This window comes from Aptenodytes patagonicus, chromosome 6, assembly GCF_965638725.1.
Source record: "Aptenodytes patagonicus chromosome 6, bAptPat1.pri.cur, whole genome shotgun sequence".
NCBI lineage: Eukaryota > Metazoa > Chordata > Aves > Sphenisciformes > Spheniscidae > Aptenodytes > Aptenodytes patagonicus.
In genome coordinates this window covers 67,489,999-67,515,819 of record NC_134954.1, presented here as the reverse complement: position 1 = coordinate 67,515,819, position 25,821 = coordinate 67,489,999, and the positions used below count along the sequence as shown (strand labels likewise).

Genomic DNA, 25,821 nt, shown 5'->3' with positions numbered 1-25,821 from the left:
TTCACTGAGCAACTGTACGGCATTGGAAGCACGTCTCTTTTTTGGAAACTCTTCCTTGGTGTTTCCAGAATAAAATACGACTTTTCAACTTGTAGAATTTTCCGTTACACCCCTATTTTAACCTGATGCTGGCCCAGAAGAAACTCAATTCTCTCAAGCTGGGAACCCTGACTTACCAAACAGATCTCTAACAACACTGTCGTTCTAACAGCTATACAAAGGTTTAAGTCTGCTACAGCTTTTGAGCCGTTCATCTAGTAGTCTCATGTTCAATCCTCTGTTGCTGACCTATCCAGACTATCGTATAATTAAATTAAACAAAAGCTAGGCTAATTTATGAATTGCCGTATCATCATGATTAATGCATTCTAATGAGATTTATCTCATTAAGTCTTTGAAGATTTAAACAAACATGTCAACTACAGAATACTAGATTCTGACCCATATATATCCAATATGCACAAGGCCTTGGAAACTGAAGAACTGTTACAACAGAAATTCATGCTCTCCTATTACTACTGCAACTCTATACCACAAAGTCTTTTCATCTCAAAATGTTAATTCTAGAATGAGCTAAGCACACAGTATCTTAATAAATACTACAAGACCACATCACCTGCTTTAAGTTAGCTGTTGCTCTTAAACAGGACATTGTGACATGATGGATGACTATCCTCTAACTCAAACGGCATGTATGGACAAAAAAAAAAAAAAAAAAAGGCACCCCCCCACCCCCACCCCCCCCCCGACAATTTGACATCTCAACATTTGAGAACACAGGTAAGACAATTTATGTGAAATACATACAAAGCATGTAGTACGTACCACAGCCAGAGGAACTCTGACAGAACTGTTCCAATAAGGCCATTAATGACAATGCACATCCATATCAGCTTATTGGGAAACTCAAATGCTTCAAACCCAGTATAGTGAAGCAGGAAAAACCCTGGCCACAGCAGCAACAGATTAAACAGCCCTACAAAACCTGAGTATAAAAACAGTATTAAGTAAATCACAATAAATATCCTTCAACATAACTAAAATCTCAGCTAAACTCTGCTATTTTGACAACATGCATACATAAAAGCAGCAACAAGGCAATGTTTTAAATCTTTCAAAGGAAAGGAATATAAGGAACTTTACCTGAAATTCACAAACAACAATTATATCAGATATTTACAGGTTTGGAATTGGGGAAAAAAACCTCCATTGAGTCCAAAGGGGCTGTCTGCATTCCTACAGGTAGTGCTATCTTTCATTGTTAAGACTGTAAACAAGAAAATTCACAGAACCAGTCTCTAAAGTACTCATAACCACAGGAACAATAGGCTTTCTCTACTTCCTTAGCTTTTCGGAGCCCCTTTATGGCTCAGATACAGTTCAGTGCCTGAAAGCAAACGATTTAATCACACACTGAATTAAAACTTTCAATAGAGTTAGTCTTAGTCTTACCAAAGAACATTGGTATGTCAAGTTTATCTTCTCTATCTACTTTCCTTTTTATCATTACTATGTACACAGCATACAGCATTGCTCCCACAAGAGACCAAAGGGAACCTGTAAAGATGAAAAAAAAAAAACAAACCACTCACTTAAGACATGCCAAACATGTTATGCACACTCGAATCAACTCTCCTAAACATACACCTATTATAAAACTGTCAGAGATAATATAGTAATGGATTCTGTAATAAATTGTTTAAAAGTATGGGAAAATGTAGAAAGCTCGAAAATGTAAATACTTTCCCAATTAAACTATATACATGGGGGGGGGAATCATCATAAATGTCCAGTTTCAAAAGTTGAAACTAAAAAGCCAGATTGTGAAATGTTACATGAATAAGAAATATATAGCTTGCTCTATGACCTGCTGAGTATTGTCAGAAGATAGTACTCATCGCTGCATATTCTAGGATTAAAAAAGTAAGTAAATACCTATTGTATCTTTTCCAGTAGATTTCTCAGATCCAGAAAGGTTAACAAGTACCACACCACCAATGCTAGCAAAAAAAGAAATGCAAGACACTACTTAAACCCAAGAACTTTTTTACAAAGACAGAAAAAAAGGGGGAGAAAAATATCAAAATAGAGTTCTATCTTTAGGTATTTTAGTTAAGCAAAACCCACTTTCAGCTTTGCCAAAAGGAGTTCTCTATTGTTAAGGCCTGATCCTAAACTAAAAACAATCAAACAAAACCCCACTTTTATCTTCCCTGAACAACGCACCAGGCTGACAACATCAAATGTCAAGCCTCTTCCTTTTTCCCCATCTACACAAAAATAGAGAAACCATAATTAAACAACAAGAAAATAACTTCACATATTTCCAACAGAAACCTGATTAATCTAATTTCCTATAGGAGCATGAGATTCGGTAACTGTTCATGATATGAAGTATTTAAAAAGACTTAATTCACTTGCTCAATTTATCTGTGGAACAAGGATTTTAAAAAAAGTGAAGCGTATCATATATTGTCACAGATACCATAGGTATAGTAGGTATAGTTATCCTCTCACTGTATCAGGGAGTTTTTGATCAAGTGTTCCATCCCTTTATCTTACCTTAAAATAACGGCTAATAATTTGGACAGGGTAAACCTATCTCCACTGTTACTGGGAAAGACTGCAGCTAAGATTAAAGTAAAAAGCCCTGCAAGAGAAATTAAGAAGAGTTTATACAATCAAGTTTTGCTACTAGTTTGTTCAGAAAACTGCACAGACATTTTCTTCTTTATATTTAACATACTTGTTTTAACTACTTGATCTTAGCATCCATAATTTTAAAGTCGGAACCACTACGAAACTAACACCTCGTGATGTGAATCCTCAGATGAGCAAATACATGCTCAACTTTGAGAAAGGCTAGCCATACTAACAAAATAAACTGCAATAAGCCTGAAAAGTCAGTGGGGAAAAAAAAAAAAAAAAAAAATCACATAATTGTGCTTTTAAAACTGATTTTATAGAACAACAGAAGTTACTCCTCAAAATATGGACTGTCGCATAATTTAAATACTTTAAAGCTCATATTAGATCCTTTCATAAAACCTGTAAGGCAAGTGATATGCATAATATTTAGGTGGTTTAAGTTCTTTACCCCTAAAACCATTTTTTTTTAAAAACCAATAATTAGCAAGAAGACTTTACTCTCAGTTGTATCTATTTTGATAAAGATTTATGCCACCTTTCCTTCAAATCTATTACACTCCCAATATATCTCTTTAATACAGACATATCTGCAGAAGTATACACACACAAACTTGAAAAGCAAAAAGCAGGAGGAATCATGAAGATAGCTTAAGCTATCAAGGGTTTAAACCCCTGCAATTACATAATGAAGTTTTTAAATGCACATATTCAATGGCTTTAAGCCTTACAATTCCCCCAAAACCACAGGTAAATCATTACACAAGTCCATTGTAACCAAAAAGATTTTTATGTTATAAACAGCCTTATAATGTACATCTGATAGTGTAAATAAAACTTACCAGAGGTTGAAGACAAGATATTAACTATAGCGACTTGGGTATCTGACAGAGCTTCTTGGTAAGAGAAGTTTGCCAAGAACCACTGGGGGAAAAGAAAAACAATTTCGTGACTATATGGATAGCAACAGCAGAGTTTAAGTTTATCAATGCAATAAAATCCTACTTAAAGGAAAAAAAAAACCCAACTATTTGTTCAAAAATAAAAACAGAACAAGACTTTTACCTCAAATAGATTTCTAACTTCTATTAAAGTGGCAGGTACATTAAAAGACAGAGGCAAAATTAGAACTGGCCCAAACCAACCACATTCAGCTACGTGTTTAATAATGAAATAACATACTTCAGAACTTAAACACAATTAAGTACTTAAAATGAAATTATAATAGCTATTCTGTAGTAACTGAAGGTACTTTTAACTTGTTTTGCAAGTGCTTCAAGATGATTACTGCACAAGGGCTGCAAGGAAGTTTCAGAGATACATGGGACATTAGTCAGCCTAATAAGTTTTTTCAGAGTACTTAAAACAGGCACACATCTCCATCCTAAAAAACAAGCATCACTTACATTCAATACCTCAAAAATATTTTGGAAGGATTCATGTCTGTGAATTCCTTCATAAGCATAAAAACCAGCAAGTGTTTTATAATTTCTTGATTGAGATCTCATTAGAGATCTCAGATATATCCTCAGGGAAGTTACCATTCTCTAAAGTCTTAGGTGGAAATATTTATACTGTCCAAGAAGAAATACACATACATGCCAGTAGTAGTAGCATCCATGAATACCATCAACAAGATTTGTTTTGAACATAAGGATTCTACCCTAGAAAATCTGCATGTGTATATATGGAAATATACTCAGACACACAGAATTTTAAGTAATTTTTTACAAAGCTATTAATGATTTTGGATGGATTAGATGAGCGGCTTATTATTCTCTTGCTGCTGTGTGCGCGTTCTTTATGAATACGGAAAATTACACCACCATTTTCTGGTCTATGCATCCACAGTACTATTTTTTTTTACTATTATTATGATTTTAAATGTTTAAAGAGTACAGCTTTCCGAGGAAAAGGTGTGGTGGGTCCACACTACATATAACCTGTTCGGCAGTATCAGTGAAGCTACTTCTAGAAAAGCTATCACTGATCTGCTCTCTGCATTTTTACTGTCTCTCAGAAATCCTGCCACCATTAACTCTCTCTTCCCATAGAACTGAGGCATGGTGCAGAAACACCAGCAACACCAGCAATCAGCAGATTGACAAGTAAATCTCTCAATGGAGCTGAAGGACAATTATCTATCTTCTCATCATACTACCGGAGGGCACAATGCCACAGTGAGGCATAAGATGGTACTCTTTCTTTGATGGCCCAGAAAGAAGTCATAGTGACATTTACCCATTTCATGCAGTCTCAGTGCAGCTATTAACAGCCTGTACACATGTAATCCCAGATTTTGCTGTACCAAACATACACCGGACAACATGGCACAAAAGCATGGCATATCTTACAACTGACCTTACAGTTAACTACACACCCAGGATCTCTTTTTATTACCCTCCTTTTAAAAAGTTGCATCTTCATGTCCAGCACATGAGGAAAGTTTTACTTCTTATAGTATATTTATAAAATGAGGCATGAAGAATGCAAGTCACCTTAATACTGTTTCACTATTATTATACAAGTTTTAATTGCATCTATACTTAAATTTTCTGAAAGAATGGAGCACATACCACAAAGCAAAAGAAAAAGCTGATTTTTGCTACTTGAGTTGCAGTGAGTTTTCCTACAGTTTTTAATATTGATTCCTGCTCCTTAACAGTTGGATATGACATACGAGACAACTTTGCTTCCAATGCATGGCTCGATGGGAGCTGTCGAATCTCCATAATATTACTGAACCTTACACGAGGCTTTTTGGGAGCTTAAGAGGGGAGAGGGGGGGGAAAAAAAAAAAAAAAAAAAGAAAAAAAAAGGTTGCATGTTATCATTAAACTTTTCAAGCCAACACAATATGCAAATAAAACTATGATGTTCGAATACGGCATTGATTACAATACTTCACAAATAATAACAGGTTTTTATCCAAATAGAAGACATGCCATTATTTTTATTTATTAAACTAGTATTTTGCTATTTGATAGGCTGCTAATAAGACAAAACACAATTATTGTTTTCAATCAGTACAGTTGTCCATCCACAAAAACCTCACAGAAAAGCACCATCCCTCCTCCCTGTTAAAAAAATCCCCACAAGGTAACAACAAATTTTTAGGTAGGAATTACTCTGTATTGATAAATATTACATATAAGATTTTCTTTAATTGTTTAATAGTCAGACAGCCAAAAACTGCACACAACTATACCTAACTGCAAGGACAGCGTTTCATTCAGAGGATGACAGTGTCCAACAGACCTCAAAACTTAGCAGAGATCATAAGGTCACTTGCTCATTTGAAATCCACTCTCTAACTAATCTTGCAAACCAGGATCAGATTTTATTTATAAGGGTATTGTACATATCATTAGTTTCCTGTGTAAAGAAAGCATTACACGTTACATATAAATATTAGACTAATTCAACATGAAACAATACCTAATTTCCTAAAAAAAGTAAAGGGAAAAGCTACAGCTCCAACAACCCTGAAGTGATTGGTGCATGTTATCACAGGACAGCAGAGCCTACCAAAGCGGTTCTGCACATGTGTCATCTAGAAATTAACAAAGAGGCTTTCCCTTTTATAAGCAGAGACTTTTTTGCTGAGGATCAGATAATTGGACTCTTTGACAGCCAACTTTTCTGTAATTGTCTGGGACAGTTAGGCCCATTTCAGCTACTGTCACAAGATAGTGAGGCTTAAATAAAATCAGAATGCACATAGACTGTTAAAATTCTTACTTTGACTGCTTTGCTCCTGCTCTAAAAAGGACAATAGCTTGTTTTTCCAGAGGCTGACTCACTGCTGCTGGTCATACAAGCCCAGAAGGAAAGAATCACAAGTACTGAACCCAGTTGGTCCCTTGAGATAAACATAGGCTGGATCTGTAGTGACCAAGAAAGGTAAACTGAACGATAGGCCTATGTTTTCTCTACCTGAAAGTAAATATATGAGACTGCAATTCATGCAATAAGAGATTTAAGGAAGGGGGGGGGAGGGATGGGGGGGACGGGACACGGGGGACAAACAGAAAAAAGAGGGGGCGGGGAGATAGAGGCAAGTCCTGCAACATGACAGCAGTTATACCAACAAAGAGGAAAGTAATTCCTTCACCAAAGAACTAGCATTTCAGCATTCCAAAAGTCTTTACTCACTTTTCTCTGCATCACTATTATTACTGCCATTTTTTTCAGTTGGCAAATCATGAAACTTTACAGGAACATATAAAGGTTCACTCTGAAATGAATCAGTATAAGTAAAAATACAGTTAAGCAGGATATTTAAATTGTAAGCAGTAGAATTAATTTAGCAAATTAGAAAACTAAATAAAGAAAAGCTTGGTGAATATTAAGAGAATCAAATTTAACAAAGTGGTTTTGCACACAGTGGATAGGCTTGTCAAAAATGTTCATACATCTATATGAACATATATAAATCTATATTTTATGTTAAACAAATTGGTAAAATGCAGTACTCAAAAATAACTGTGCGCTCTTGTGTATATCCTCATGAACACAAAACTCAGCCCCAGAAAATTCAAATCTACTGATTTAAAATTAAAAAAATAACTCATCAAAATCACAGACATTTCATTAGATCTATAGCTTATGTCCAAATGATGAACTAGAAACAAAGTACAGAATACATATACAAAAATGAACACATACTCATTTTCCTCCCATAACCCTAAAAGCTCATGAACTAGAACTAAAAGTCAAAAAACGTTGGGAAAGGAACTCCAATATATAAGGCACTTAGCAGAAGTTTTAATTGCTTAAAATACTTCTAACGAGACAAGTTTTAAGCTGCTTGTTTAAATTAAATTAATAAACTGTAAGAGGGAAGAAATGACAAAGATCTGGTAGCTGCATCTGCATTAGGCTCCTTGTTTAGGACCAGAATTTTTGTGGATGTTTAAATTAATGCAAAATTGTCCAAGGTTAACAATGAATCCTTCTTCTAGAGTCAGATGATCTTAATGAATTGAGCAGACTAAGAAGATTTTCTTCTTAAATGCAGATAAATGAAGTTGGAAAAAACCAAAGAATTAAATGAAGAATACTTCTGAAAAAGTGTCTCTTCAACTCCCTATACAGTACAAAATACCCATATGGTAGTTTGTCAACATACAGTTGCCTCCCCCTACTCTATTACAGAGATGGTGCAAACTTTAAAACTTCTGTGTTTTGAATACATTTCTGCATGTGGCCTCTGATTTAGGTATGCAGATTAAGCAGCAATCTGTGATCAACAGGGGCATAACAAACCATCATTTATGGATGATGAAAATCACCACAAAAATGCCACCTGGCGATGCAGCTTATCAGCAGAATACCAGTACCGACATTTGATTCGGTAAAACAGTTTCTTCCTTCTGTCCACTGGAAGGAAGAAAGCAGTCCATGTCTCTTTCAAAATGCAACGCAGGATCACAGTACAGAAGATACTCAACTAACTGAATGATTCTGTCGTGGATTTTAGTCTTGAAAACTGTTGGGCTTTACCACTAGCTCTCCACATTTTGCTTTGGCAGCTACTGAGCTGAATATGCAAAGGTTTCCTTTGTACAACATAAATATTTCTTTCACAAACTACTACAGAAGCATTCAAGTGTTTTATTGAGCTGAAAACCTGTATTTCTCATAATAAGCAATGTCATTATTTGCAGCACTTATTAGTAAAATTTAAGTTACCAATCCCCTTTGCCAAAAACTATTACATTTAAGACCGCCATGTTTTAAAAACAGTAAGTCAGGATAATAGCATCATGTTACTGTAAAGCATTGACCTTCACAAATTAAGGTACTTACCAGAGAACTGTTTACAGTGTTATCTGTTGTACAAGCAGCAAAATAACCTTCAGCATCTGCAAACTAATTACAGAACCTTAAATGTAATACTCTATCAAGGCAGAGTTATTAATAACTACATTTTTTTGACAATAAGTTTTTTAATGCCTTCTTCCATAATTCTATCACAATTCCCTCTCTCCCTCCAGCCCTCCTCCCCAGTAAATAAGAGGGCTTACAAGTTCAGTAAATAATTTCAGTAATTCCCTGTACCTCTTGGAGAACCCTGTTGAATTCAACTACCCAGGTATCAGTGCAGGATCTGGCTGTTAGAATGCCAAAACCTGTAAAGTTCAGTCTTAGCGAGACATGCTTCACTAAATTATTGCACATGGATTAACAACAAGCCTCTTGTTTCTTCATTTTATTGAGGCAAAGTTCCTTTGCATAAGAACCTGGAACTCTGCCTTAGTTTTAACAAGACTTAAATTAGGATGAGGTCAAGTATCATTCTTCCTTTCCATTTCTGCATCTTAACAAGCACTACTACCCCTGTTCCCTGACCTGCAGCTTGCTGTTCTACCATGCTGGTAAGAAATCTCTTAAACAAAGCTTCTAATGTGGAAGAGGGCTTAAAAGTAAGGTATGAGTGTTTACCTAAGCAATCATTATTTAAAAAAAAAAAAAAAAAAAAAAAAAAAAATCTATAAATGTATAATTTTTGTTCCAGATTAATAATCACAAGACATTTTAAAGGCACTTGTAATAATTATACAGTTGAATATTTAACTAAACTCCTTGGGGGTGTGTGGAATCTTCTAACTCAACACTACAGTCCTGTCTCTGCACTGTTCTTTTGAAATATGCTAACATCAAAAGTAATGGCTATTTCTTACAAATTATTTAAAAAAATTACTTTTTATAGGATTAGAAAGGGGGGAAAAAAAAAGAAAAAAGATTCCAGTAGTGGTGCCATGAGTGCGACACACAAAATAGGACATATTGAGCACTTTTATTCATTGCTATCCAGTTCATATAAGTTCATATTATCTTTCTTTGACATAGCACTGCATGAGATTCAGTTGGTCTAACCACTACAATTCACACTAGGCAATAGCCCTTTATTCTATTAATCTGAGCAGATGAGTAAGTTTGGTCAGTAGAATTGCTCTGTACAACTAATCATCCTTTAGTGCTTTCATCATCCTTATTTGTCATTACTGCCAGTAAAGAATCTGTAAATTCTGTTTATTTCCTGATTATTTTATGAAGATCCTGAACAGCATCAAGTCTAACACATGCTGTACTATGCACAGACACTTGATATTAACAGCTGATCTAGCAAAAATTGTTTCAAGGTATCAGCCAACTCTAGATGTTCCATGCGTTTTAACACAAGATTTTTTAAAAAAAAAACACCAAAAGGTTTAGTTTTTTGGTTTTGGGGTTTTTTTCTGGTTTTGTGTTGGCTTTTTTTTTTTTTTAAATAAAAATCTTTTGGCTTAATGTCATGTAACACTTCAATTTAAGTATGTTACGCCTACAACTGTCACTATCAGTGAAGTCTAATATATCCAGAAGAACTGAAGTCAGTTCCTTTCATACAAGCTATTTTCTATAAAGACATGTTGATTAACAGCATGTTCTTGGATCACATTTTCTGTTATTTTAATGCAAGATTAATATCAGGCCAAATGCCTTACTGCTTCCTGAGTCCTGCTGTTCAGCGTTCTGAAACACTGGCACAGAACAAGCGCTCCTCCCAGCATCTCTTAATTTCCTTAGACAAAAGTATGTATTTCTGTAATATGACAATAATTTTAGACTCTAGCACAAACTATGCCTAGTTCTAGAATGGGCAACAGAGGTCATTTGTGCATAAAGGCTATAAAAATACAGTATTAACAACAATGAAAACATAATTCTACCACCTTTCCTAAACATAACTTTAAAAACCTCAAAACCTCTTAGCAAACAGTTCATAGTTCTGCCAGAGCCAAAAAGAGTCAGTAATAAAAATGAACTACAAAGTTCTAATACTGATTCCATTGGTTACAGATGTTGGGGAAGTAAAAGGGAACCAAGAGCTAATAGTGGTGAGGCTCATAAGCTCTTCTTAAAAAGAATCATCCTCTGCGACTGTCCAAGATAAAATACTAGGCTAGATGGGCCAATAGTCTGGCCCAGTAGAGCATTTCTTACGATTCCCGATGCATTCCACATTGCTTTTTCCTTTCTTTACTTCCTCTCACAAGACTACTATTATGATTGCCATGACTTCCTGTGCCGTGATTCAGTTTATAATTGCTTTTCTGAAAGCACTATTTCACAATATATAAACTTTGCTTTTCTCTAGTCCCTATTTTAAGTTTTTTCTGCACAAACTTCAACAAATATCAAAACATTTACAGAGTTAAAATACTCACAAAAGCTGCATGCTTTCCACGAAATCCACGAGTACACTGTTGCCTCCATGGTTTCCAAACAATAAATCCCAAGAGGTATAGAACAAACATGGATGTTTTTGCAAACGTACTGAAAAAAGGTTTGTTGTACTTTGTAAAAACATACTGTGGAAAGAAAATAATTGCAGTATCCAAAATTACCAATTAGGTGAGAATTTACAAAGTGAATGAACAGGTTTAAGTATACAGTCCAGAACAGTCTGGTTCCCAAAATGACAGTGCTGCGAGTATTGGCATGTATGAGCAAAAGACACAAGTGGCCCTACCTGTTCTGGGGGTACCCTCTCCCAAGCTATCTTAAATGCCAACAAGAAGGCACTGAGCCATTTTGGAAGATACTATGCCACCAGAGAAAAGCTACTTATTACTTGTATCTAACCAAGCAACATATTGACATGCCACTGAACTCAAATAGGACTGAAAATACATTTACATACAAATATTTTCTAAATGAAAGACTACTTTTATAAGCAATAGCACAGTAATCACAAATTAGAGGAGATCACTTTATTGGTACTGAAATGTTACTTAATCAGTGATTCCACCAGCTCACTGGAAAAAATGTTTTATTAATATAATAGTATGTTAAGCACAAACATTTTTATATGCTTAGTTTCAAAACTGATATAGAACATAACTTAATGACAGTTCAGAAACCTGAATTTTACAAGAATTTATTAAAAACTCAATTTCCACTGCTAAAGCTCTGTTTTAAGTCCTAAAACTTAACCAAATCAGTTTCAAGATGGTGAATATATGAACTAGATTATGACAAAGTTGTCTGCAATTATAGGGCTTAAACTCCATGACCCGAGTCCTTTGGTCCTAGACTTCTAGATGTTCTGAACTATAATCTACCATACCACCTAGCCTGCAATGTTACAGCTCATCTACTACTTCTTGGGAAACATATGGGCATTATTTTAATCAATATGGCAATAAACAAAATGAACACTCTAATTAGAGTACATAGTTATGAGCTTATAGTGTTTAATTTTAAAGTCATCAATAACACCTTCTGTCTTGAAAACAAGAGTCACCAAGTTGACTTGTTTGTAACTTCTAGTGGATACAGGTTAGTTCACTAACCCAAGGGATATCATCTTCCCCATGCTGAAAAGGTGGTTAAACATTACACTAGAACACTCACTGAGTGTTTGAGTGACCATGTTTCTGCTGCATCTTTCTCTTAAATAGGCTTTTATTTCCTTTTTAAGATGCATGGAACAATACTTACAGAACTGAGTTCTGAAGAGGCAACCCATATCACGTCAACGAGGAGAAGAATGACAATTCCTAGAGCCATTCGCCTACGCTGAGTGGATGAACTGCTCTGGGAGCTCATTCGATTCATGATAAAAACCCACACCATTTGTAACCTATTCAAGATTGATAAAGGAATAAAACCCAAAAGATTACAAAGAGTGACCAAAAAAACCACCCCCAAAACCCAAACAAACAAAACCCAAACAAACAGTGGGGGCAAGTGTTTCATATATACGAAATGGACACAATATGTCAGGAAACACATGCTTATGTTTGTTAAAAAGCAGATCTTTGACAGATCTGGCATGAGATTTTCAGAAACGTTAGGGGCAATTAGAAAGTAAATAACTTTTCAAGAATCAATTTATCAACTGTTCTACCACTGAAGTAAGCAAAGGTAGGTAAAACATACAATGCCTTTTTGGAATTTCTATGCTACGAATTCTGCAAAATTTGAAGCCACTGCGTTTTGGTAAATTCAGATACTCTAGGCTGACAGTAGAAATTAGTTTGATGTGTTGTGTCAGATACAATTCTACTAAAGGTAGTCAGAAACATGTTTAAACTTAAGCATGCAACAGACATTTCCAAAGACATAGCAACACATTTGGGTAAATTATGATCCCTCAAAGCATAAAGTGACTCAAGAAAAAAAAACCACCAAAGAATATTTAATTGTAAACTTACAAAATTAGATTACACATGCACTTGAACTCAAAAAATTTATATATCTATTTGGTAATTTATGAATACAGGCACGCACCAATTCTAGTGAAGACCTATCAAACTAAGAGTAAGCATACAATATATGCAACAGAAAGCTTTGCCGATTAAAAAAAAAACCAGAACATTGATAATGATTTTGACTGTGCCCCGCTATGTTACACATAGGAATAATCAATTAAGAACACTTCATATTCTGAGAAGTCAAAACTACAGCAGTAAACTAGCTTTAAGCTTGTCATCTAGTACAAAAGTCATGCAGACTTGCCAGAAATTACAGCATAAACAAGTTTGGATTTTGACACACACAAACCTGTTTTCCTTTTCCTATACACACCTCACAGCTCCTAGAAGTCTTTGTTCAAGGTAGTAATAGAAAGGTGTCAATTTAAGCAATTCTAGTGAATTATCAGAAAAGCACAGCTGGGTTTAAATGCTTATAGCCAACTGCTTTTACATACTGGAAGAGTAAGAGTATACCGCTCAACAGAAAATTCTGAAGATATGGCTTGAGCAGCAAAAATTCCTATTAGGAAGAAGACTATTTGCAGTTAAAACATTAAAATTTATGCAGGAGATGAGTACTACAGCAGCGTGTAAATAGATCATGACCAACCTTCTTTCCTTTTCCTTCAGTAGGCAGAGTACTTCTGCTTTGTTCAATGCACAGAGTAAACACAAGAGAACAGAACTGATATTGTTTGGGTTGGCCAAAAAGTGGTACACTGTGACTTTAGAGGGTTTGACCTTGTACAGCTTGCACTAAAAGTAAGTATTAACATTACTGAAAACACCAAAGTTATGTTAAGAGATCACTAAAGTACTTTCCAAAAAAATAAGAAAGGCGAGGCAAACAAGCTTTTAAAAATGTTGCTTCTGTTTTAACTCAAAAAAATTACGAGATCCATTGGACCTGCTCCAGACAAGAGCTAATCATGAGCATACCAGACCTACATGTGTTCCCATATCCACTAATGCTACTAGAAGGAGATTCAGATTTGTGATACAGCTTTACGACTGCCCATTAGAAGACCTAAATTTAGGGAAACCTTCAATTTTATGATTAAAAAGCTTCAAATACAAGTGACAGAGACTGATGTCTCATTCATCGGGATACCTGTACTAGAATCTTTTACGTACTCTCTAATGAGCCTCAGTAAGATACGTATATGGTAGTTCTATGATTAACATTAACTTATTTATGTATATATTTTAAGAACCGATTTATTAAGAGTTAGTTTGCTACAGATTACGTAACATACCTTACTATTTATCATCATGAACTCAAACACTCATATCTTTGAGAGAACTCCTCAAGGAACTGAAATCTAATTCACCTTTATGGAGCAGCTCCTGGCTCTCCCAGTAAATAGAGGTGATCTGCTTTGCTAATACAGTTGGGTGAATTTAAACTATACTGTTTTTTCCACACGTGTCAACATACAAACTCTTACTGTCTTTTCATTATTTACAAATTATTTATGAAAGAGACAGTGCTACAGTGTCTTCAGTGAGGAAGCTACATTTCTTTTTTCCAGACTAGCCTATTCCTCAGTTTAATGATTTAAATGTCTAGATAGGCACAAGTGCATTTGAGATCACTACACTGTTTCCTACCTTTGACTCAGGCCTCTCCTTTGCAATACAGTCTCTGCCATGTTCCAATCTTGACACTTTTTCCTCCATTTCTCAAAGAGCTTCTTTCCAAAGAAAAATCAACAGGCAGAGTTCCTGAAGTATAATTATACCACTAGATCTATGCTGATATATTCCATGTGTAGGCATCAGTTCTGGATAATTATTCTGCTTTTCTGATAAAATGGTGGGATTGACAAATGAAAGCAGAGGTCTGTAAGTGGGGAGGGGCAAAGTTACGAAAGACTCAGAAAGTAATTGCAGTTTTTATTTGATACAGAATAAAGGAGAAAACATTTGTTCTCAAAGAAAGAATAAATAGGGATATCTTAAACTTGAGTAAGCTAAGAGAAAGGTTTTCATGCTTGAAAGCTTACACGGGTTTTTTCAGTTTTTATGAATTGGTCTAATAGATACTACACATCACACTCTACAAACTCTGCCTTCATTTTATTATGACTAATAGCCTACAAGCCATTTTATTAAGTTATATTATAAATAGCCTACAAATTGCTCATGTGTTTGCGTAATATGCAGCAAAAATTGAAGCTGGGCATAAAAAAGTTCCAAGAAGGAAATAATCTCATTCTTTGTCAGGCTACAGCATGACACATGAACAGTGGCAAGGTATACCAGAAACGGAAACCACTCCAGCCTTCCACCAGTTATGTGCTGCAGGTAGGAGGAGGAGAGGTGGCTAGAGACAGGAAGGAATCACAGTAGCCTGATCAGTTTAACATCTCTACATCAGATGCTCGCATCCCTAGCACTTCTGTTCTCACCACAAACTGCTGCAAAGCATATAGCATGTATACACTGTGCATAGAAATCATGCACAGATATTGTGCATGATTCTGTAGTTGCTTAATACTGTACTCAACTTGTCTACATTAGGCTTGTACAAATCCCTTGCTTTAAGATCCCTCAGCATGAGGGAAGTAAAGGATGATAGAATATCTAGTACTTCTTAGATAAGAGGTTACATATGAAGTTATTCAGAGTAGAAGTACACGTTGCACCATTTCTTTTCTACCTATAATATTAAAATTCTAATTAAAGAGCCCATACTTATGTCTTGAAGTTTTTTATATGTTACAGTAATAGCAGCTATTACTTTCTCATCTGACTGCAAAGTGTCTGTTTAACATTTCTGCGTGCCTAATATAGCCCTTTGCTTGGTTCTTCCATAACAAATGAAGAAGCTGAACAAGAAAGGGTGACTACAAAGTCTTCATCATGCAGCACGATGCACCTTCAAGCTAGTAGTTGACTAAAAAAATTACAAAATGGCAATACTAGAATGCCTATAATGTTCAGCAGAAAAACAGAACCCTATTGAAACTCAGTATATAAGTTTTAGGACAGAATTAAAACCTGTAAAACTTCACACAGAATGCAAAGACAGATAGAAACTACTATTTTGAGAAGTTTTAGACAGACACATTATCCCACTTATTGAAACAAGTACCAGCATTCATGAACTTGTAATGAAATACAGTTCCACGCATTTCTTTATACTTGGCTTCTGTACATTGACAGCAATATGCTGTGATAAAAATGAACACAGAAAGAACAAGATTTACTTTTCTCATACATACCTTCCACAGTAACTGTAAAAAAAACAAAAAAAAGCTAACAAACTTCACACATCATGTCAAAGTGAAGACAGTCTCCTAAAAAGAAAAAAAAAAGCAAAGTTTGAAAAATTGTGCACGTGTGCATATTATGCACTTATCTTTGCAAAACATTTTCTAAAATTTCAAGTTCCACAAGTGTCTGCCACAGCTCAAGTCCTAAATATTGGGGACATACAGATACAGAACCTTCAGAATTGGTCCACATCAAAAATGCTAGCAGGACAGACTGAACTGCAAGAAAAAACGATCATTTACTATTTTTGATATTTCAAAGAACATGATCCCTTCCTTATTAATTGAATATAAGAGGTTCACATGAGAAAGAAGAACCTGATGATGTTAAGTTCCAATTTTTTTAAGCTATGCAGAGAAAGGCCCTATTTCTTAAGCCTACATTCCTAAGCGAAGAATTTAAACATTAGAATTAGGAAGGTAGTGGAAGAGCGTATAAGGTTTTTGGCCTTAAAATAATCTAGAAAGGTAAGACACCTCCACATTATTTCTTGTGGAAGCCCAGTATCTTTCCTTAATTTGATACAGTATTATTACTGTATTAAAAAAAAAACCTTACATAAAACTTTTTTTTAAATTATTTTAAACACAGATCCTGTAAAGACATTCAATAAAATCCACTTTAAAATTGTTATATAGTGAAAGAAACATTATACATAAGGGACTTTGGAAAAAATGTTATACTAGACCAATCGGAAGCCCATCTAATCTGCAACTAGTTGCAAATCCAGATGTGGGCAAGTATATGGTGCTCCAAGAGAAGGCACAACAAAACTGGAACTGGCAACCACAAATAATAAAGCCGTAAGTTTTATTGCCTGGAAGTGCTAGAATTTTTTTCTTTTCTTATTCATGTGAAACCTCGCTAAGCTCTGTTTTAGGGATACCCTGTATCAACAGGAGTTATACCCTATATTAATGAGTCACAAATTAGTGTGCAGAACAGAGGTAGCAGTAAGGGCAAAACTAAATGCTTACCCTAAATTTTGCTTTTGATTACCTGTCAAGCATGGCTGAAAGATTATAAACTGTGAATAGGAGGCAAAAGTTAAACTGATGCTTTTCACCTATTGCAAATTAGATTAAGAGGTAGACTATAAAGATGGACCACACAAGCCTGATTCAGCCTCCACTGAACTCATCAAGATTTACACACTGCTTAGCATCCAGCAAGCTCAAGCCCTTTACCACATTACTAAGTGACTGTAACTGGTTAAAAAAAAAAAATAAAATTGAAGATGTAGTTTTAAGACACAGGTATGTGGTTATCCATCTTCTATACCACAAAGCCTATGCTCACTGTAGATCCTGAACACTTTAGTTCAGTGCCCTCACATACAAACAATAGCTGCTGGTCATATTTTTCTTACACTACCAACCTAATTAGAGATTAAGATCAGTATCTCAGATAACCAAGACTTAAACCAGAAGACTTTTATCCATACAAAGCTTGAACAGTTTGTGCATGCCTAATTTATGCACCCAAAAGAACTGAATATAATAATAACAAAAATAAATAGAAAGCAAAAGAGATGCTTAAAAATTCTTCCCTCTATGCACACTAAACCAAATATCACTAAGAGAAAGATACTGTTCAGTTGCTTACTTTCGGCCCCTACTTAATCCATATTAGCTATGCTCAAGTAACCACTTGCAGAAGTTGCACCTAAATTCAGTTATTATGCAAGACATATATCTTACCCGCTATCAGCATGCAAGATCTGCTGTGGGCTCTAGTCCTGGACTGGAACTGATCATACAGAACCCTGTTCAATGCTTATTACCAATAATCAACCCATTTCAGGATAAGGATAAAAGTTTACCATATTCATATAATATCTGACACCTAAAACGAGAACTGTACAAGACACTTCTCTCTAAGAACATGGGTTTACCCTTACAAAACATTTAATTCATCAAGTGCACAGAGTTATGATAAATTTAAGCCACCAAAAGACATACAAGGTAAAATAGAAATGATGGTTTAAAAGTAAATACAATGTTCTACTCTATTAAATACAGTAGAAACTTCAACATATGTTTGCCTTCTGTTTCCATTATTAGGAAATAAATATGCTTTCCACATAGTGTAACTTTAAACATACCAGTTGAAATCTGACATTTGAAGGAATATTCATTTAAAAGGCATTTCTTAATATCATTATAATTTTCAGCAAATAGCATGGAGATCTTTTTAAATTTTTTTTTATTTTATTTACCATTTTAACAGTGTTAGAGTTGGTGCTGTCATCTTGCAGAACCATTTTTCAGCCAGTTACATGAAGATCTTCTGCAAAAAAACATGAAAAAAAATACACTTAACTTTCCTTGTCATAACACTGTATTTTGGTTTTAACATTTTACAGTACCCTAGATCACTTATGCTGAGTCACCACTTTAATTTATGATACACAAAAAAGATAAAAAATGGTCTCACTATGTAGTCTACAATGTATGTTCACGTAGCCGATTACATTAAAGCCAACAGGCTCAATAGCCTGCCCAACTCCACTGTTCTGAACATGCAGTAAGTGACTTCTGAGGACAGGATGTGTAACTCCACCACTGATACTTAATGTGCAATCTTATTTCTATAGCACTAAATGTTTCATTGTGCAGATTATCACTTTTTTCACATTAAAAGTTCCACCCTAAAAGAGAAAACCATATGAAGTCCACAAAATCTGAAATAGCTTTTATTATATTGACAATTAGGGAAGAGAACATTAAAAGTAAAAGAACTGCCAAATCATTGCAAAACAGGAGTATTGCTTCTAGCTGTTCTATGAAGAAACCTCCCCCCCTCCCCCACAAAGTACATAGTAACAATGACAAGAGACCCAGAACACCAGCTCAGTCACAAACCATGGTGCAAGCAAGTCAACTTGAAATTCTTCCTCGTATTTACTCAAGATTATTTCATATACAATTTGAAAGACAACATACCAAGATAAGGTTTGCACACAGAAGAGTTTTTCCAGTTATACCGGCTGCTCCAATAATACAAGTTCTGGGATACAAAAACACCCCCCCCGCTTTAACATGTACTGTCATCAGCACATGACATCCTCATTTCATATTTGATTACTTTCAAGATAAGATAAACAGAGACACTGCTTTGACTCTAACCAGAAAAAAGCTGAAAGTAAACGGACAGACATTTTACACCCATCCTTCTAAACCTCGAAATGTACATTAAAGCAACATTAATTTAATACAACTCTGACCTCCACTCAACTTTCAAGGGGTATCACGGGATGAGAGCAAAAGCAAGAATCTTCAGAAGAGATGGAAAGGTGAGCCTTATACAACATGACAATTACATTCACTACAGCCCTGTAATCTTTACTCAAGGAAAGTTTCCTGTAGAATCTGTAGAATATAGTGAAGCAGAAGACCCCAAAAAAAGAAACTGAAGCCAAGTTTTTCATGCCAGTACTGAGTACTGCAAGTAGAGATCACCATTCCTAGCTAAATAAAAAGTTATACAAGATCGAAGTTGCACAGAAAACACCTTAATTTTAGTACCAAAATAAGAGAATTTAGCTTAACATAAAGAGATGTTTTAGGAATCTGGCAGTGTACAATGTAACAGTCATACTATCAAACTGTCATGGCACAGCTGGATCCTGGTATCTAAGGAATAAAAGGAACACTTGAAAAAGTTTCCTATTCAGCACTTACTCAAAATTCATGAAACAAGATTTCAAACAAATTTTCTTATATAGAAACAGTAATGCAGAATATTAATCTATTGCATACTTTGGAGTCTTTACCAGCTACCAGAGTATCTAACCACGTACTTCTCTGGTTCATTCACACAGCATCCCAGCATGACTACAACCCTGTTGGACAGGAACATCTATGACCACATCAAGTTAGAAACACACTAGTTTCAGGTTAGCAGGGTGAAAGTTGACAAGTGGAAATGATATTGCCCTCCTTCTTATGCTCTTCCAATTACATTAGAAGAAAAAACTTCACGTCAAGGCCTCTTTAAGTGTTACCATGTACAGAGCAATCTCTTAGCCACCAGTAGCTATGCATTTAATATTAGCTAAGAATTACAAGTGACATCCATTTCACATGCTACCCATCTAATCTTGTCTAGTGCAAAATCTAAACATATCACGCTTTGTCATAGGATAAACAGCCACAGATCTCTGATAAGAACAAGCACAGCAGCCTTCAAAACTACACGTCACTCTTGCATCTGAAAGCTGAGCCTTCCAGGCATGCTAGAAATCGGCAAAATCACCGCATTCAGAAACGTGCTTTCAGAGTGAATGGGGTCTTCTTCCTTCCTGCCGACAGATATCTTTGGGGAAAAGTAGCAGGAACAAAGAAGAGAAGGAAATGAGTAAATCTCCTTAACACACTCAATAAAAAGTGGCTGCCTGAGGAGAAAGAAATATGGCTCAAGCCCCAGGGATCACAGAAGAGGAAGCAGTGAGTATCCGTCCTGCACTCGCACGTAAAACAAACGCTGGAGACCGCAGGGGAAAAGAGAGACGCAGCCCAAGCAGGGGGAAGCACGAACCTCCTCGCACCTCAGGCGAGGCAGGACAGAGACCTCGCCACCTGCCAGCCCGCTCTCGGGAAAGCTGAATCTCTCCACACACATCCCCTCCTTCCCCGGGCAGGGCGGGCACCCTCGGCTGACTGAGGCAGGGAGAGGAAAGCGCTTTCTCCAACACCGCTGACACAAACGTGCGTGGGATGGGGCCGAGGTCCGGCAGACGGAGGGGAGGGGGCGACACACGCTGCCTCCGACCACCGCTGGTCGGTGAGACGGGCCACACACACGGGCGCACCGCCGCGGCAGTCCCGGCCCGGCACGGGCAGGCGCGCCCCCCTCGCCCACGCGCGACGTGAGGGGACAAAGTTCCCCTCCCGAAGCGAGGCGGGGCCCGGTCTCGCCCCCCTCAGCCCTGCGGGCCGCGGACGGGGCGGGCGAGGCCTCTTGCCCACGACACCCCCGGCGACGGCTGACAGGCGCAGCGGGGCTGCGGGAGCAGCAGCCGCGGAACCCGCGGCCCACCTCCCGCCGCGCACGGCCGCTTGGGGCTCGCCGCAGCCCCGTCCCCGCGACAACGGCCGTACCTGAGGCCGTGAAGGGGCTCGGAGCTCCGTCCGGCGGCGGCACCGCCCGCTCCGCTCCTCTCCGCTTCCCTCCCCTCCCTCCCGCCCGCCCTCTAAGATGGTGGCGTCCGCGAGCGGCGGCAGCTGCGCCGCGCGCCGAGAATCCATCCCCGAGGCCGCGAGCGAGCGCCGGCCCCGCCCCGCCCGCAGGCCGGCCCCATCGAGCCGCTCGGCCAGCCGCTCGCCACCCCTGCCGGCCGCGCGCTGGGCCGGCCGCCCCCCGTCCCTCAGCGGGAGCGGGCGGGGCCGCGGCGGGTGTTCCCGCTCCGCGGCCTGGCACCGGAGGGCGGTTTGACGGGGCTGGTGAGAGGGCGCCTCCCCCCCCTCCCCCCTTCCCCATCGCTTCTCTCTGTTCAGGCACGGAGCCAAAAGGTTTCGGTGCGTAAAGGCCTGAGGTGCCGGTGCCCGCGCTGCGCCGCAGCCGGCCACGGCCGCCGCCCCCACGGGGACGGGCAGCGGCCAGGGCCGCGAGGCGGCGGGACGCAGCGTTACTTCATTTCTCACTTGAAAACAGTTCGCGCTCCGCCGCCGGCCACGCCGGTGCTGGGCTCGACTCCGGAGGGGTGGCAGCAGAGAGCCCCGCCCGGCAGAGGCAGCGCAGGCAGGCGCGGGGTCCTCCCCAGAGCCGGCTGGGGGGCGGCCGGGGGCGGCGGCCGCCTTCTTGACCGGCGAGAATGAGGGACGCGGAGCCTCTGCTCCTTACGATGGCGAGAAGCCACCAGCGGGCTGGGAAGAAGTGCAGTAAACCCGGGCTTTTGCTCGTTTCGTCTGAAGCATGGGTCGTCCCCCTGCGGTTGGGTAGTTCTGCCTTGGCTCCTGCGGAGCAGAGCTGACTGCGGTCTGCAGCAGCAGCAGCATCGCCGGCTATCCCATCTAGATGGACCATCTTTAACGGGAGAATGGGTAGAGTAGCTCTGATGAAGGAGAATTTCCTTCGGACAGACGAGCCATCTCCTAGCATTTATACAGTCTTTTTCAAAGCAGTGAGATAAGCAGGTCAAAAAAAGAAAGAAACCAAACCATGGAGGAACAGAAGGCAGAGGAAGAGAGCACGAACTGAAGAACTAGAGATGGAGAAGTGGGATGGAGCTTGAAACTAGTCTGTCAAAAAGAGGGAAGAAAGAAAAACCAAAGCGAGCAAGTCCCTTGAGAAATGTCCTAAAATACAGTGAGATGGTGGAACCTTTGTTTCATAGTTACTATAATCTTTACACTCTGCGACACAAAGTCTCACAGGACCGGGAAGTAGTGGCAACTAATTGAGTTCTCAAAATAGATGTCTGCTTCCCTACCGACACGCTTTTAATAGCATGAAAAAAGTGAAATTGTATAGACGAATAAGCTACATTAAAGAACAGTTATCTTAAGTTTAATTTTGAGATGCGTAAGTTACTGACTAACCAAGCTGTAAAAGGAAATATTAGGCAAACTTAAAATCTACCAAAAGATAGTGATTAAAATAAACTAGCATAGGCTTAGATGAAATTGCAAAATCAGGTTGTGGTCTTGTTTGTGTTGGTTTTTGTAGTCCACATTCCCTCCTTGTAGTCAGTGTTGATTACTATTTAAGAATTGAGCTCATAATACCAACCTAAAGATAACCAATGGTGTATGTAATGTGTTGGAGATTATTCAGTAAATGCATCTTTTTGCAAAATTCAACTATTACATATTTTGGGAATTTTAGAATAAAAACTGCTAGGAAATAATAGTAAGCGATGTATACAGATGAGTGGAAAGGTAAATGATATTTAATTGTAATTAGGTGATACATATGATATAGCTGTGAAATAAATTTAAGTGCTATTCACACTTACAAACTGTTGAAATAAAACAAGATATTTCGCCCTTCCTACAAGTTAGTGATTGAAGAGATCCATTATCTCTCATATAAAAATGTTATGTCTTATGCTCATGTCTGGGTGAGTGTTACTGTTGGACTTGAATTATTTCCTGTATATAAATAAAGTTACTTCTTAAGAAGAAAAAAAAAACCCTTTTAAGAACTTTTAGTCTGAAACTGGTTTGGTTTTTTTGTGAGCCTTCATTTCTTGATATAGCTGTATTTTTATTTGCATACAGTAGCACTAAGAGACATCCAATAAGCTTGATGCCTCATAATACTGGTCCTTAGAAGTAGTAGGATACAATCCCTTCCCTGAAGCATTTATAGTTTAAACAACACCAGGAAATGTAGTGAATTATGCTCTTGGTTCACACTGTCACTTCTGCCTTGAAGCCAAAATTGCCAAAATATGCAATACAGTGCTTTTATATGAAATTTTGACTTTACAACTTTGGAAAGAGATTTTACGTAAAATGAATTTATTAGATAAAACTGCAGGAAAATAGCAGTCCTCTTGAAATGGCGCTTTCTGTGGAATTTGGAGGAGCTGAAAATTATATAAAATGTAATTACAAAAATGTGTATGCATCTCACAGCATCTTATTTTCTTAGGTCTTACACATATTTGCTCTAAGTATTTATACTGAGACTCAGTAAACTTACATGGCTTATCCAAGGTCAGTTAGTTAATAAGCGGCAAAACCTGAGAAGACAACCAAAGAGTTATGACTACAGTAGTCTTACAGAGAAACTACACATAATACTTTTTTATAGCTAAGAGTGCTTTTGCTAAGTAATATCTTGAAAATTATTATGCATAATTTATATTAAAATGGAGTGAATGTTTTACAATTAAAAAAAGCTGCATGCGTTCTTGTGAACAGGGAGAAGAAATAAGGCAACAGGGAAGGTGCAGATTCTCCACCTCTTCTGTCTTACCTGATCACACAGTGATAGAAAAGCTCTGGAAAAGTGGAATTCACCTTTGAGAGCTAGCATAATAAAGCTCAACTTGGTTTGCTGCCCCTGGCAAGTGCTGTCCCACAGTGAGTGGCAGTAGCTGGTGCTAGGGATGGCAAAGTATCTGGAGACGCACAGATTTTGTATCTGTTTTCCTTCGGTCTCCTTTGACAGTGGAAAGCACATGAAATCCCAACTGTGAATTAAAACCATCTTTCTGAGTGTAGCTCCACATGTCCTCTCTTGTATGTGAGTTTTCTTCTTTATTTTTTTATAAGGCTATGCAGCTTGCATCTCAATGCGGTAACATGGCTAAATCCAACTTGTTAATGCTTTGATTTTAAACATTTTGACTGAGGCAGGCAAACAGGAGAAAACTGCAGTTCTTAAGGTGGAGTGCCAAGCTTCTCCTCATCACAGGATGAGGCACTTATGCTGTGGTTACTGAGGCATTTGAAGAAAAATGGGTCAACATTGTCAGAAGCCCAGAAGTTTGTACTTTTTACACTTAGAAATATCACAGGACTCCTGTATTTTTAGCTCTTGACTAAGTAATATGCTTCCTATTATAAAAGTTCACATGATCATCTTGTGTCTTCTCTGAAAGAAACTATTATAAAAATGATTTCTTTTCCTCTTATTTTTTTTAACTGTTCCTTTTTTAGGAATTAGAGTTTCAGTAATCACATGTAATAAAACTGTATGTATGTTGCAAATTACACATATTGCATATTTATTTTTCTTGCTGTGAATATTTTAGTTACATAAATAGCGCTTTTATAGGCAAAGCAAAATTGTATCTACTTCCCAGCAGCGCTGCAATATTTTCATAAGGGAAAGCATCCTCAATTTTATTTTACAGACCTGCTAAATTGCACTTACAAAGAAAATTAGAATTTAGTTTCTGCTCATGTATGTTCTACTTACGAGAACATAATAGCCGATTTGGATTAAATAGATCAGCTCCCAAGAAGGAAATTTAATACTCTGTAGGTCTCATAATAGATCTCTACAAAGGAATTTAATCTACTTATTTTAGAGAAATGCTTCCTTCAGAAGGATTTGGATCAGATCTTTGATGAACAAGATGTTCATGTTGATGAACAAGACAAAGCAGCAGAAGAAACTGTATTAAAATTTAAACTGGTAGTCAGTTTTGATCAACTTCTGTCCTCCTTAGGGGAAGGATGTAATCTAAGTGTTCAGGACTAGACTTGGTGTAGGATGCGTGACAGCAGAGTTTTCCCCTGTTCTGTTGGGTTAGACCAAAAGTCCATCTAGCTCAGAATCGTGTCTCCGTGGTGACTCGTAAAGTTGTTTCTGTGGCACATCGCAAATCTACAAATCCATGTGGATTTTAGAAATAAATGGTTTACAGCATCCTTATCTGGAAGTCTGTAATTCAGCCAATACATTTAATAGCTCTTGATGGACCTATGAACTTGTTAATCCCTTCTGTGAAGCCAGTTGTACTGTAAAACATTAGCTGTTAAGGATTTATTTAGGTAGTCTTGTGGCGTAAAAGAAAACACTTTATTTTGCTTGGGTTTAGCCCACTGGTTAATAATCTTATCACATAATTTGTAATAGTTGTTCCACTTCACCTTCTTTGCACCATTTGAGTTTTAATGTGTCTTATCATAGAATCATAGAATCATAGAATCATTGAGGTTGGAAAAGACCTCTAAGATCATCGAGT

General features: G+C 37.6%; 1 protein-coding gene across 2 annotated transcripts in view; it reads right to left on the bottom strand.

The window, feature by feature from the left end:
- Positions 1-21,329, bottom strand: part of SLC35F5 (solute carrier family 35 member F5) — a 38,000-nt gene extending 16,671 nt beyond the window's left edge. For both annotated transcript variants that reach the window (XM_076343059.1, XM_076343058.1), the window contains exons 1-13: positions 21,278-21,329; positions 18,394-18,464; positions 16,124-16,198; positions 12,139-12,280; positions 10,863-11,006; positions 8,458-8,520; positions 6,802-6,883; positions 5,223-5,413; positions 3,489-3,570; positions 2,563-2,650; positions 1,936-2,000; positions 1,453-1,557; positions 826-985 (exon numbers count right to left, since the gene is read on the bottom strand). In XM_076343059.1, coding sequence (XP_076199174.1) covers positions 826-985; positions 1,453-1,557; positions 1,936-2,000; positions 2,563-2,650; positions 3,489-3,570; positions 5,223-5,413; positions 6,802-6,883; positions 8,458-8,520; positions 10,863-11,006; positions 12,139-12,273 — 1,115 coding nt within the window. In that variant the 5' untranslated portion in view covers positions 12,274-12,280; positions 16,124-16,198; positions 18,394-18,464; positions 21,278-21,329. The remainder of the gene's footprint in view (positions 1-825; positions 986-1,452; positions 1,558-1,935; positions 2,001-2,562; positions 2,651-3,488; positions 3,571-5,222; positions 5,414-6,801; positions 6,884-8,457; positions 8,521-10,862; positions 11,007-12,138; positions 12,281-16,123; positions 16,199-18,393; positions 18,465-21,277) is intronic.
- Positions 21,330-25,821: the final 4,492 nt, after the last annotated feature.